The sequence below is a fragment of the Dryobates pubescens genome, chromosome 11, assembly GCF_014839835.1.
Source record: "Dryobates pubescens isolate bDryPub1 chromosome 11, bDryPub1.pri, whole genome shotgun sequence".
Taxonomy (NCBI): Eukaryota; Metazoa; Chordata; class Aves; order Piciformes; family Picidae; genus Dryobates; species Dryobates pubescens.
The window spans coordinates 32,532,074-32,546,295 of record NC_071622.1 but is presented as its reverse complement, the minus strand read 5'-3'; the positions used below and the strand labels follow the sequence as shown (position 1 = coordinate 32,546,295).

Here is a 14,222-nt window from a genome sequence, read left to right as displayed (position 1 = left end):
TAAATCCTTCTGGGGATGGTGACCCCACCACTTCCCTGGGCAGCCTATTTCAGGGCTTGACAACCCTTTTGGTGAAGAAATGTTTCCTGATGTCCAAGCTAAACCTCCTTTGGTGCAACTTGAGGCCATTTCCTCTTGTCCTATCACTTGCTTACTCAGGAGAAGAGCCCGACCCCCACCTCACCACAGCATCCTTTCAGGTGCTAGTTTTGGTGGTGCCTAAGGTCTGGGGGTCCCACTGGTTCTGTGTGAGGAGGGAGTCGTGTGGGTCACTGTTTTCTTGGGGGCGTTTTCCTCCCATTTGGGTAAACGAAGCTCTCATTCTCCTGCAGGGCTCAGTCTCTCCGTCGTGCACCCGGGAGCCAGGGGAGGAGACATCGGGGGCCATGGCGAGCCCCTCGCCCACCCGCAACCCCACCGAGGTGCAGATGAGCCAGCTGGTCCTGCCCTGCCACACCAACCACCGCGGCGAGCTCAGCACCGGCCAGCTGCTCAAGTGGATCGACACGGCCGCCTGCCTCTCCGGTGAGCAAATCGTCCTGCAGGGCCGGGCGGGAAGGGACCTGCTGGTGTCCCTAGAGGCCAGCTCACCGGCAGCGTGCCCGGCGGGCCGCTGCCATTCCTGGGAGCTGACGCCAGCGGCGGCCCCGCGTCCTGCCTTTCTGCCGAGTAATCGGAGAGCCGGACAGGAGAGGGAGCAGGCAGGCGCTGCAGCAGGCACCCTTGCTCAGGGCCAGATCGAAATCGATGCCTGCTTCTTCCAAAACACTGCCCTTTTCCGTGCCTGCTGCACAGGGCACAGTGAGAGCCCACTGATGGCATCCCAATCATTATGGCAGGGACATCTGCAGCTCCAGCAGGCTACTCAGCCCCCTGACCTCGGATGTTTCCAGGGTTGGGTCATGCTGGGCGTGCTAGGCAACCTGTGCCAGTATTTCTTCACAGAATCACAGAGTGCCAGGGGCCAGAAGGGACCTTGAAAGATCATCCAGTCCAACCCCCCTGCCAGAGCAGGATCACCTAGAGCAGGTCACACACGAACACATCCAGGCAGGTTTTGAATCTCTCCAAAGAGGGAGACTCCACAACCCCCCTGGGCAGCCTGTTCCAGTGCTCTGTCACCCTCACAGGGAAAAAAATGTTTCTTCATGTTTCCATGGAACTTCTTATGCCTCAGCTTCCACCGATTGCCCCTTGTGCTGTCATTGGGCATCACCCAGCAGAGCCTGGCTCCATCCTCGTGGCACTCACTCTACATCTTTACAAACATGAATGAAGTCACCCCTCAGGCTCCTCCTCTCCAAGCTAAAGAGCCCCAGCTCCCTCAGTCTTTCCTCATAAGGAGTCAAAATCTCCTCTCTTAGTTTAAAACCATCACCCCTTGTCCTGTCACAACAGCTCAGAAGTTTGTCCCCATCTTTCTTACAGGCCCCTTTAAGTACTGAAAAGCCACAGTAAGGTCGTCCTGGAGCCTTCTCTTGTCCAAGTGATGTAGCTCACTAGATTTGCCACCCTGCCAAGCATGCCATGGGTCAGGGAGCACGAGGGGGTTATGCAGGGAAATGGGTGACATTCTGCAGTTTGATGAGGTTCTTGGGGCAGTTTTGCAGTTTGAGGTTCCTGGAGTGCCAAGGGAAGGCTGGGATGGCAAGATAGTATTTGCTATGCACAGGGAGGTGACATCAGCTGCCTGCTGGCAGTGTGGCTCCTGGTTACCACCCGCCCTCCAAACCACACTGCTGCAGGATGGAGAACCCCCAAAACTCCAAGAAAATGTGACATGAGTAGGGAAGGGGACATCAGGCAGGGTCTCACTAGCCCCAAGACAGGTGGCTGATGGAGTCTGCTTTCCCTTTCCAGCCGAGAGGCACGCTGGCTGCCCCTGCGTCACCGCGTCCATGGATGATATCTACTTTGAGCACACCATTAGGTAAATAGTCTGCTCGGTGGGGCAGGTGGGTGGAGGTTTTCCCCATCTTCTGGGTGCAATGTGGGCAGTGGGGCTGGAGCTGGGGCAGGGAGCAGCGTGTTTGTAAAGGGAGGAGGTGTGGTGGCAGTGCCAGGCTCACGGAAGAGCCAGGGGCTGAGGCTCCAGCTCTGCAGGCTGTCTGTCTGCACTGATTTATCTGCTGTCTGGGCACCTGGGGAGCTCCTGCTGAGTTGGCTTCCTGGTATTTCCCCTGACCCCAGCTCCTTCCTGGCTTTGCTCAAGGAACAGCTCCTCACTCAGAGCTCTGTAAAACTTCAATCCTGCAAATCATGCCTCTGTAGCAGCTGTCTGGGGGGCTGGCTTGTGGCTAGGCTCACCCACCCACCTGCTGGGCTATGGGGGGAGTGGGACCTCCTTAAGCATCACTTGGTGAGATGCACCAGGCTAAGCATTGCCTGGCCAAAATCTTCTCCAAATCTTGTCCTAGCGCCCCCTTGGGCACTGCCCCCACAGAGATGCCCATCTCAATGCACACAGTCCCTGGACAGGAGACACCATAAACATTCCCACCAGGAGTAAATCTTACCTGCCCAAGGTGGTCTCCTCCCATACCACACCCCTAGTAAGCCCAGGTGGGGTTGCTACCTCCTTTATTCCTCTCTCAGTGCCCCTGTAGCCTCCTCATGCAGGGTGATGTCCTTCTGCTGATCCCCAGGTAGCATCTCAGGGGGCTCAGTGAGTGTTTTGGTGCATCTATAAAGGTGCCTGCAGGACCCAATGGCAGAGGTGCCCATGTGCCAGCAGAGGGGTTTCTGGCACCCCTGTCCCCTGGGGACCTGCTGACCAAAGGCTGGCCCAGCCAAGCAAGCTGTGCCATATGGGATCCTTGATCCACGCTGCCTAGCAGCTCCCCACTACGCAGGGGACAAACATTTCCCCACTGAGGAGAGAGACCAGTGTGGGCACCCAGGTTTGGTGCTGGGGTCCCAGGCTGTTGGCTAGTTTGTCTGATGCCAGGAAGCCCAACTCACTCTTGGGTTTCACCCTTATCAACAAGGAAACATTAAACTCCCACTTTTTCCGTCTCATGTCAGATGTTGTGGTGCTGGTGGGATGGCAAACCAGTGGCAGAGGCTGGAGTGCCCCTCAGGTGGCACCGCTGGAAGTGATGCCCTGCACCAAGTGAGATTTACTGAGTGCAGTGCCTGACACCTCATGGTTCCAGCTCCTGGAATGGCTTTTCCTGGGAAGCTTTCCTTTGTGGGTTTTGGGAGTGGGAGGAGGGACCTGAGACCCATTCCAGAGTGTTAAATCAAACCCTGCCAGGCATTTGCCTCTCGGAGGGTGTGAGCCAGGCACCGCTCCAAAGGTCAGGGGATTTGTGCTGCTCCTGGCTCAGATCCCACTTGCTGTGGTCCGGCTTAATGCTCCAAGCAAGGGGCCTGGCAGGGCTCTCCCACAGAGCTGTTTGAAGGCAGAGGAGTGTTGGGCAGCACTTGCTGTCTGCTCTCCTCCTCGCCCGGCTGTTTGTGATTTCTGCTGCCCTCCCACTGTGAGGGAGGGGCGGGGAGGAGCTGTAGGAGCTTGGGGACACAGAACAGACACAAAAACATCACAGACATGAAAGCTCACTACGGCGGCATCAGATGCTTCCCATCCCTCAGCCCTGCTCCACAGAAATGCAGCCTCCTGGGAGGACTGTGGCCAGGGTTTGTGTGGGTTTTGTGGCACCAGTTTGTACCGTTTGAAGGGAAAGAAGGTAAAGCCTTTTAGTGTCCTCTTCTGATAGGACAAGGGTTACTGCTTTTAAACTAAAAGAGAGAGACTCAGGCTAAATAAAAGGAAGAACTTCTTTACACTGCACCATTTGCCCAGGAGGTGGTGGATGCCCCATCCCCAGAAACATTCCAGGTCGGGTTGGACTGAGCTCTGAGCAGTCTGGTCTAGCTGCAGATGTCCTTGCTCACTGCAGGGAGGTTGGACTAGGTGACCTTTAAAGGTCCCTTCCAACCCCGACTTTTCTGTAATGGTATGATTTTGGGGGCTGCAGCACAAAGGGGCAGGGCTGCCAGCACTCCTGCCCAGACCCCTTCCCTTGCTTGCTGCTCACCACAAACCCAGCCGGAGCATCCATGCGGCTGCTTCCATCACCTCTAACCCTCTCCCTCCATCTTGCTCTTTCTTCTCGCCCCAGCCAGCCGTGTGTAATCCCTGCTGGGCAGCAGGCCCAGAGGAGCAGTGTCTGGTACGGACCTTTGCAGCCCTAGAGCAGCCAGCCTCGTGTGTGAGTTGGGAGCCTTAACCCCACTGACGGCGGCACGGCCTCCGAGCTGCGCCAGGCTGCTTGCCTAACCCTGCTAACTGTTTGGCACAGGGCTGCTGCTTGGCCCAGGCACCATCTCAGCTTTCTGCCCCCTCTGCTCCAGCCAGAGCCAACGTGCAAAGCATGTCAAGTAGCTGGAGATGATCACAATTATCTGAAGGCGAAAGGCGCCTGTGGGGGCAAGGGGGAAGTTCCGGTGCTGAAGAACACACTGCGAGGTTCTGCACCTGCAATCCTCCATATCAATCCAGGCTGGGAGATGATGGTCACAGGGTCACAGGATGTTAAGGGTTGGAAGGGACCTTCAAAGATCATCGAGTCCAACCCCCCTGCCAGAGCAGGACCAGAGAATCCAGCACAGGTCACACAGGAACACATCCAGATGGGGCTTGAAAGTCTCCAGAGGAGACTCCACAACCTCTCCGGGCAGCCTCTTCCAGTGCTCTCCGACCCTCACAGTGAAGAAGTTCCTCCTCATGTTGAGGTGGAACCTCCTGTGCTGCAGTTTATATCCATTACCCCTTGCCCTATCTCAGGACACAAGTGAGCAGAGGCTGTCCCTGCCTGCCTGACACACAGCCCTCAGATATTTATAAACATTTACCAAATCCCCTCTCAGTCTTCTCCTCTCCAGACTGAACAGTCCCAGGGCTCTAAGCCCTTCCTCATCAGGCAGTACTCCACTCCCTTCACCATCCTGGTAGCCCTCTGTTGGACATTTTCCAGCAGATCCCTGTCCCTCTTGAACTGGAGACCCCAGAACTGGATGCAATATTCCAGGTGAGGTCTCACCAGGGCAGAGTAGAGGGGGAGGAGAAGTTCCCTGGATCTGCTGGGCACACTCCTCTTAATGCACCCCAGGATCCCATTGGCCTTCTTGGCCACAAGGGCACATTGCTGACCCATGGAGAGCTTGCTGTCCACCAGGACTCCCAGGTCCTTCTCCACAGGGCTGCTCTCCAGCAGATCATCTCCCAACCTGAACTGGTTCAGTTTATTTTTCCTTCCCAGATGAAGGACTCTGCACTTATCCTTGTTGAACCTCATTAGGTTAGGCCCTCATTAGGTTGAATCTCATTAGGAGATTGATAGCAATCCTACAGAGAAGGACTTGAGGGTGCTGATGAGTGAGAAGCTGCACATGAGCCAGCAAGGCACACTTGCAGCCCAGAAGGCCAATGGCAGCCTGGGTTGCATAAGCAGCGTGGCCAGCAGGTTAAGAGAGGTGATTCTGCCCCTTTGCTCTGGTGAGACCTCACCTGAAGTACTGCCTCCAGCTCTGAATGTCTCAACACAGGAAAGACATGGACCTGCTGGAGCAGGTCTGTAAGAGTCACCAAGATGATCAGAGGGCTGAAGCACCTCTCCTACAAAGACAGGACATTCAGTCTGGAGAAGAGAAAGCTCTGGGGAGACCTTAGAACTGCATTTCAATACCTGAAGGGGACCTAGAGGAAGGCTAGGGAGGGCTTGTTTAGAAGGGCTTGTAGTGATAGGACAGGGGGCAATGATTTAAACTGGAGCAGGGGAGATTTAAACTGGAGGGGCAAACTTCCTTCCAACGCAATGCATTCTATGACTCAGAGTCTCCTTCACTCCTGGGCTTGAGTCCTCTCTGATGCAAACCTGCAGTGGTAGTCACAGCATTTACTTTCCCATGGAGTTTTTAGCACTGGTTTGTTTTGGGGGCTCAGGGGTACTCCTGATTTAGCAATGCATTTGGTAAGGACTCTGTTTGCTGCTGGTGTCACCAGCAAGCTGCATTGGCTCATTTGGTCAGTGCCAGCCTGGAGCAGGTCAGGCTACAGAACTGGAGCTGTGTATATGCCTGCTCTGAAGCCTGCTAAGGCCCAGAGGAGAGCTCCTGGACTCTGCAAGCGGCAGTTTGCTGCCAGCTGATGTTTCACATGAGGCGTGGTTCAAAATGCCCCTGGCTGAATTCTGTCTTCTGCTGGCTCTAAGTATCCCAAGGTGTCCATCACTGGGAGGCCTAGGAGGGTTAGAAGAGTAGGAGCAGCCAAGGTGCCTGCAGCTTTAGGGCTGCTACTGCCAGCCAAGGCCCCGTGGGGAGGTCTCCTGGGTGCTTCCCTTGTGCAGGACAGTGCATGTGAGGCTGGAGAAGCTGTTTGCTCTGGCAGGAGTGTGCATGCCCGCATGGCAGGGGGTGCCAAGCAAACCTCAGCCACATCTGCACCCCTCAGGTGACCCAGCAGCACCCCAGACCTAGGCACCTGTTTTCATGCAGATGCTCAGGGGTGACAGCTCACTGCCAGGCTGGCCACCCGTGGGCTTCCATGGCTGGGAGGAGGCCATCCCACATCTTGCTGGATACTCAGGGGTGACAGCTCACTGCCAGGCTGGCCACCTGTGGGCACCCATGGCTGGGAGGAGTCCATCCCACATCCTGCTGGCCATCCCAGCATAACCCCACTGTCCCAGGCAGCTGCTACCACAGCTGGTTGTGAGCCATAACGCCTTTGGCACCTCGATGGGGACCCACCTAATGCCAGCACATGTGCTGGATAACTGCAGGCTGTTGCCCCTTGCTCACTCCCCTCTGCTCTCTCTTCTCTCTGTTTTCCAGCGTTGGGCAAGTTGTCAACATCAAAGCCAAAGTGAACCGAGCCTTCAACTCCAGCATGGAGGTCGGTGTGCAGCCCCTCACCTCCACTCCCACCCCTGCCCCTGTCCCCTTTGCCCTGTGCCCATTCACCACAGCCAAACACAACATCCCCAGCTCCTTCCCAGCTTTGATCCCAAGTGTTGGTCCCCTCCTGCTGTGCTTGGCAGGATGTGGCCCTCCCAGGGAACAGAGCCATCTCTCAGGGGTGCTGTGCCCTCTCCTAGGTGGGTATCCAGGTGAGCTACGAGGACCTGTGCAGCGGGAAGCACTGCAGCATCTGCAAGGCTTATGCCACCTTCGTGGCACAGGATCCCTCTGGTGGCAAGGTGAGTGGTGGCTGTGGAGGGCTTGGTTGGCAGGACTGAGGACAGTGGCTGGTCTGGGCCCAGCTTTCCACCCTAGCATCTGTCATCACTTCGTGGCTGCCTGCACATGATCGGGTTGGTGGTTCCTTATCTTGTGTGTGGGGCAGTGGCCTCTCAGAGCTGCTCTGGGCATGGAGAGCACCTGCCTGCTGCTGCCATCCCTTCCCCTCTGTGCCTGGAGAGGGCACAGATGTACCTCATCACTAGTGCTGCAGGATAGCTCCTTGGCATCAGTGCCCATCCCTGCTGTGTGACATCTCCCAGGGGATCCCTATCCCTATCCCTTGCCCTCTGCCCTCTCTGTGAGCAGCTACACTACACCCCAGTTGGAGCACAGCTGGTGCTGCCAGGGGGACACAGGATGCTAAGGGAGCATGTGGCAGTGCCCAAAGATGCCCTGGCTGTTACAGGAGCACATGGCAGTGCCCAAAGGGGCCCTGGCTGCCATGGGAGCATGTGGCAGTGCCCAAAGATGCCCTGGCTGCTACAGGAGCACATGGCAGTGCCCAAAGGGGCCCTGGCTGCCATGGGAGCATGTGGCAGTGCCCAAAGATGCCCTGGCTGCTACAGGAGCATGTGGCAGTGCCCAAAGACGCCCTGGCTGCCATGGGAGCACATGGCAGTGCCCAAAGGGGCCCTGGCTCACCCTGCCTGTGTCCCCTTTGCAGGTGAGGCTGCAGCCGCTGGCCCCGCAGACGGAGGAGGAGAAGATAGAGCACAGCATCGCTGCTGAGCGGCGCCGCATGCGCCTGGCCCACAAGGACACCCTCAAGGACCTCCTCATCCGCAGCTCACGTGAAACTGGTATCATGCCCCACAGCCTCAGCTTCCAGCCCCAAGGGAGCCCCAGCACCCAGCAGAGCCATCCTTCTTCCATGGCAGGGTGCTGGGCAGGGGCTTTGAGAGTGCTTGGGGGATGCTCTAGCCGTGGAGTGAGGGATCAGCCTCATAGAGTCATAGAATTGTCAGGGTTGGAAGGGACCTCAAGGATCAGCCAGTTCCAACCCCCCTGCCATGGACAGGGACACCTCACACTAGAGCAGGTTACTCAGAGCCACATCCAGCCTGGCCTTAAAAACCTCCAGGGATGAGGCTTCCATCACCTCCCTGGGCAACCTGTTCCAATGTCTCACTGCCCTCGTGGGGAAGAACTTCTTCCTAATGTCTAACCTAAATCTCCACTACTCTAGCTTGGATCCATTCCCCCAGTCCTGTCACTCCCTGACACCCTAAAAAGTCCCTCCCCAGCTTTCTTGTATCCCCCTTCAGATCCTGGAAGGCCACAATAAGGTCTCCTCAGAGCCTCCTCTTCTGCAGACTGAACAGCCCCAACTCTCTCAGTCTGTCTCCACAGCAAAGGTGCTCCAGCCCTCTGATCATCCTTGTGGCCCTTCTCTGGACATGTCCCAGCACCTCCAGATCCTTCTTGTAGTAGGGGCTCCAGAAGTGGACACAGTGCTCCAGGTGGGGTCTCACCAGAGTGGAGCAGAGGGGGAGAATCACCTCCCTCGACCTGCTGGCCACACTTCTTTTGATGCAGCCCACGATCTCTGGGCTGCAAGTGCACACTGCTGGTTCATGTTGAGCTTCTCATCCACCAGTACCCCCAAGTCCTTTTTTTCAGGGCTGCTCTCAAGCCAGTCACTGCTCAGCCTATATAATTTCTCCCAGCTTGGGACCTGATGCAGTGGGAGGGCGGCTGCAGGGAAGGGAGCTGAGGGCTGATGGGATGCTGGCAGAGAGGGTCCCACTGGGTGATATCTGAACCCTGTTCTCTCCCAGGGGCAGAGCTGGAGACACGGGATGGCAGCGCGGCAGTGCCAGCGGAGAAGACCCGGGTGGAGAGCGTGGAGCTGGTGCTGCCCCCACATGCCAACCATCAGGGCAACACCTTCGGTGGGCAGATCATGGCCTGGATGGAGAACGTGGCCACCATCGCAGCCAGGTGAGCTGACAGGGATTCAGGAGTGGGCACAGCATGCCTGGAAGGGACACACAGCCAGCTGGGTCGAGCCCCAAAGGGCTGGTCCCCAGCCCCCTCCAAAGGGCTGGTCCCCAGCACATCGTTTTTGTGCAGTGCCACACATGGGGTCCTGTGGGTGCATGGTGTTGGAGGACTCCAGGGAAGGGTTCACACTCACTGCAGTCTGCTCATTGTCCCTTCTCATAGCTGGTTTTGGTGGTTGGAATCCAGGGCTGACATTTTGTGGGGGTCTCCTCGGCTCTGGCTGGTCAGGGAGGCTCCTCCAGCCTGCTGGGACATGGGGTGATGACTAGGGGGGGTAACACCTGCTCCCTGCAGCCGCCTGTGCCATGCCCACCCCACACTGCAAGCCATTGAGATGTTCCACTTTCGGGGACCATCACAAGTCGGGGACCGCCTGGTGCTCAAAGCCATTGTCAACAACTCCTTCAAAAACAGGTGGGTGCCATTGTCAGGGGGCTCCTATCCCACCCTCCTGGCAGCTCTCCACACCCTCACCCCTTCTTCTCTCCCCGTTCCACTCCAGCATGGAGGTGGGGGTCTGCGCCGAGGCGTACGGCCAGGAGATGTCCACCAGCCCGAGGCACATCAACAGCGCATTCATGACCTTCGTGGTGCTGGACCAGGAGGGCCGACCCCGCTCCCTGCCCATGGTGGCACCTGAGCCAGGGGTAAGGATGGGCAAGGCTGGGCTGGCTTCTCCCTGCAGCAGTGTGATGCCACCCTGGGAATCCCTGCTTAGCCCTGGAAGGCTCTCCCTATTAACTTCAGAGGAGGCTCGGGGGAGAGCTTATTGTTGTCTACAACTACCTGGAGGGAGGTTGCAGCCAGGTGGGGGTTGGTCTCTTCTCCCAGGCAACCAGCAACAGAGCACGAGGACACAGTCTCAAGCTGTGCCAGGGGAAGTTTAGGCTTGTTCTTAGAAGGAAATTCTTCACAGAAAGAGATTGGCCATTGGAATGGGCTGCCCAGGGAGGTGATGGGGTTGATGCAGGTGTTTAAGAAAAGCCTGGATGAGGCACTTAGTGCCATGGTCTGGTTGATTAGATAGGGTTGGCTGATGGGTTGGACTTGATGATCTTGGAGGTCTCTTCCAACCTGGCAGATTGATTCTGTGATTCATCTGTTTTCCCCCCATTTATCAGGAGGGAGAGAGGAGGTACAGAGAAGCCAGTGCTAGGAAAAAAATTCGGCTGGACCGGTGAGTGGAAAAAGCAAGAGGGGTGTGGGATGGAGGAGGGAGGAGAGGGATACTGGGATAAAGGGATCACCGTGGGTGGTTTGTGTCCCACCATAAGGGAAACCATCCCTTTCCTGCAGAAAATACGTTGTCTCCTGCAAACAGACCGAGGTGCCGCTCTCTGTGCCCTGGGACCAAAGCAACAAGGTAGGGCTCTGCCACATGGGAGTCACTGGCCCCTGCCCCCCTGCCTGCCCCTCACCTCCTGCCGTTGCCCCAGGTTTATCTGAGCTACAACAACGTCTCTGCGCTGAAGACGCTCATAGCCAAAGCCAACTGGGCACTGGCCAGAGAAAAGGAGAAGGTACCTGCCCTGTCCCCGTCCCGAGCAGCTTCTTGCCCCCCAGGCACGGGCAGGCCAGGGGCTGGGTGGTGCTGAATGTGTGCCAGCCCTGCCCTGTGCTCCCCAAGGTGCGGCTGTACACGCTGGAGGAGGACAAGTTCCTGTCCTTCCGCATCGAGATCTCCGTCGGCGTCACCGCTGACCAGGCCTTCTCCCTGCTCTCTGACCTGCGGCGCCGGCACGAGTGGGACAGCCACTACGTGTGAGTGCTGGGGGGGCCCCCAGAATCACCCCCTAACCTAAGGCTGGTTGGGCTTTCCTGGGAGCAAGCTTCCCTCAGAGCCATCAGCACTCCTGAAGACCTTTATAAATATCTGAGGGCTGGGTGTCAAGAGGGAGGGGACAGGCTCTGCTCACTTGCACCCTGTGATACAGAAGGGGCAATGGATATAAACTCCAGCACAGGAGGTTCCACCTCAACATGAGGAGGAACTTCTTTAGTGGGAGAGTCACAGAGCACTGGAACAGGCTGCCCAGAGAGGTTGTGGAGTCTCCTTCTCTGGAGACTTTCAAGCCCCATCTGGATGTGTTCCTGTGCAACCTGTACTAGATTCTCTGGTCCTGCTCTGGCAAGAGGGTTGGACTTGATGATCTTTGGAGGTCCCTTCCAACCCCTAACATCCCATGACCCTAGGATTCACCATGTGTCCCTGTCCTGGCTCCATCTAGGCCTATGGCTGAACTTTGCTGCAAGAAAACATCCTTTGGGGGTGGTGGTGATGAGCTGTAAATGTGCAAGCCCCTGGGCTGGGTGGCCCCAGTGGGATTTGTCAGAGCAGCACCCCATTGCCCGGCAGGAGCGCTGAGCTGGTACAGCAGGTGGATGACGACGACATGATCTACCACGTGGTGACCCAGACGCTCAGCCACGAGAACAAGCTGCAGGACTTCGTCATCCTGGCGTCCCGACGGAAACCCTGCAGCTGGGGGTAACCAGCCCTGTCCTGTCCCCACCCTACTCACCACTGTCTGGGCTGCGCCGGCTCACCGGGATCTCTCCTCCCCAGGGAGCCCTTTGTGGTGGCCTTTCGCTCGGTGACGCTGCCCACCCACCCTGCCAGCTCCAGCTTCGTGCGTGGGGAGACTCTCTGCTCCGGCTTCTGCATCTGGCCAGAGTCAGAGGAGATGTGCAAGGTGGGATGCTGCAGCCCTGCTGTGGGGCCATGTCATCTGCTGCTCTCCAGTGGGAATGTGGTGGCATGAAAATTCCGCCCCCCCCCCCATTAGATTTGCCAGACCAGGCCAGGTGGAAGCAAACGAAGCTGTATTTACAAGCAAAACGACAATCTAAACTGAAATGCCACAGATATGTACAAAATAGACAGTATTTACATGTATTTACAGGTACTTACAACTTATAAACAGCACGAGACAAACCCAGCAGAGCCAGCAACAGCTTCCCCCTCCCTGGGGAAGGGAGGGGGACAGTAGGCTGAACATGAGCCAGCAGTGTGCCCAGGTGGCCGAGAAGGCCAATGGCATCCTGGTCTGGATCAGGAATAGTGTGTCCAGCAGGAGCAGAGGAGTAATTCTGCCCTGGACTCAGCACTGGTTAGGCCACACCTTGAGTCCTGTGTCCAGTTCTGGGTTCCTCAATTTAAGAAGGACATCGAGACACTTGAACGTGTCCTTCTAGAGAAGGGCAACAAGGCTGGGGAGAGGCCTCAAGCACAGCCCTGTGAGGAGAGGCTGAGGGAGCTGGGGTTGCTTAGCCTGGAGAAGAGGAGGCTCAGGGGAGAACTTCTTGCTGTCTACAACTACCTGAAGGGAGGTTGTAGCCAGGTGGGGGTTGGTCTCTTCTCCCAGGCAACCAGCACCAGAACAAGAGGACACAGTCTCAAGCTGCACCAGGGGAGGTTTAGGCTGGATGTTAAGAAGAAATTCTTCCCAGAAAGAGTAACTGGCCATTGGAATGTGCTGCCCAGGGAGGTGGTGGAGTCACCATCCCTGGAGGTGTTCAAAAAAGGATTGGATGTGGCACTTGGAGCCATGGTTTAGTTGTCATGAGATGTTAGGTATTAGGTACTAGGTTGGACTTGATGATCTCTGAGGTCTTTTCCAACCTGCTTGATTCTGTGATTCTAAGATCTGTGGAAAATTTTCTAGGCACAGCAGAAAACTACTGAAGGGGGGGTTCCCCTATCCCCACACACCCCTGCTCACTGCCTCCCATGCCTTGCAGGTAGCTTACTACAACCAGGCTACACCGGGGTTCCTTAACTACATCACCACCAACGTGGCAGGACTGTCCTCCAACTTCTGTGCCACCTTCGAGGCCTGCGAGAAGTTCCTGCTGAAGAACAAGGAGCACCTGATCGTGCAGCTGTAGGACCTCAGAGCCACAGCAGCCCTGCTGGCAGACAGGGAGACAGAGGAGGGGACACCTCCCTGGTGGAAGAGAGCATGGGATGGGGGATTCAGACTCTGCCTCCCTGGGGGTTTGGCCCAAGTGAGGTCCCAAGGGCTGGGGTGGAGGGGGCATCACTGTACCACCTCACCCCTTGCACTGACCTCTCGTGTCTTCTCTTCTTCCTCTTCTCCTTTTTATGCAGAAATTTTATAAGCAGATGTACAGGACTTGGTTTTCCAGTTCACTTAACACTACTTGAATCTTTGTAGGATCCAAAGTCTTCCTCAGAGTTCCCTTTTTGGTTTTTTAACTGTTTCTTTAAGGGTGAAACTGCTTCCCTTGGAGGCAGCAGAGGGGGAGAGGGAGGAATGATGTGGGGAGAGGGAGAGAGGGAATGGTGTGGGGAGAGTGCCGTGGCTATCCTTGGTGCAGGGGCAGCTGGCAGAGCATCCCACTCCTCCCATGGCTGCCCAGTGCTGCTCCTTCTCCAGGGCAGGGCTGGCAAATGGCCCCAGCTCCTGCTGGGCCCAAATCCCACACCATGAGGCTGTAGAAGGGGTGGTGACAAAAGTGCATTAAAAGGGAAAGTCTCCTTGTACCCTGGGTGAGTGTCTGCTCCAGGGGTTGCTCTGCAGCTGCCTTGCCAGTGAGCACGGGGTGAGGGGCACACACCTGCAGCACACCCCCAGCAGGTGGCATTTCCTTAGGTGAGGTGGGGACAAGGCTGCCCAGAGTCACTTGTGGGCACAGGGAGTCCTTTGAAGCAGGACTGTGGGCTGCATGAAGGCAGGTGTCCCTCAGTGCTCCATGCAAGTGGTTTCTGGGGACTCCCTGGAGGAATTGCCACCACAGCAGGGACTGGTGGAGACCTAAGAGGCTGTCCCTCATCCCCATCTGTTGGGTGCACCAACACCTTGAGCGATAAACCCCAAACTAACTCCTTCAGGGACACTAGAAAGTGAAAAAACCTCAACCAACCAACCAAAAAACAGACAAAGCCAAACCTTGTTGTCCTAAGTCTGAGCAAGGCTGCTGAGGACAGGGAGCATAGCTGCAAGCCCAGA

At 56.7% G+C, this 14,222-nt stretch overlaps 1 protein-coding gene across 2 annotated transcripts; it reads left to right on the top strand.

Annotated features, from left to right (window-relative positions):
* Window positions 1-331: 331 nt before the first annotated feature.
* ACOT11 (acyl-CoA thioesterase 11) lies at window positions 332-13,451 on the top strand. 2 transcript variants are annotated; one of them, XM_054165437.1, is made up of 15 exons: window positions 332-525; window positions 1,861-1,930; window positions 6,838-6,898; window positions 7,101-7,202; window positions 7,910-8,045; window positions 9,024-9,186; window positions 9,544-9,663; window positions 9,752-9,896; window positions 10,371-10,426; window positions 10,546-10,612; window positions 10,686-10,769; window positions 10,877-11,010; window positions 11,606-11,737; window positions 11,816-11,942; window positions 12,991-13,451. In XM_054165437.1, exons 1-15 carry the CDS (start codon window positions 387-389, stop codon window positions 13,135-13,137), a joined length of 1,683 nt encoding a protein of 560 aa, XP_054021412.1. In that variant the 5' UTR covers window positions 332-386; the 3' UTR covers window positions 13,138-13,451. The 2 variants fall into 2 exon arrangements, with proteins under 2 accessions (XP_054021412.1, XP_054021413.1); XM_054165438.1 differs by lacking the exons at window positions 332-525; window positions 1,861-1,930 and adding an exon at window positions 4,196-4,214.
* The last annotated feature ends 771 nt before the right edge of the window (window positions 13,452-14,222 follow it).

What these genes read in the sequence shown, in the direction of transcription:
- ACOT11 (XM_054165437.1), top strand. Translation starts at nt 387, where the DNA reads ATGGCGAGCCCCTCGCCCACCCGCAACCCCACCGAGGTGCAGATGAGC. An exon ending in TACTTTGAGCACACCATTAG is followed by an intron (nt 1,931 to 6,837) that starts GTAAATAGTCTG and finishes TCTGTTTTCCAG; the next exon opens with CGTTGGGCAAGTTGTCAACA. An exon ending in GTGGCCACCATCGCAGCCAG is followed by an intron (nt 9,187 to 9,543) that starts GTGAGCTGACAG and finishes TGCTCCCTGCAG; the next exon opens with CCGCCTGTGCCATGCCCACC.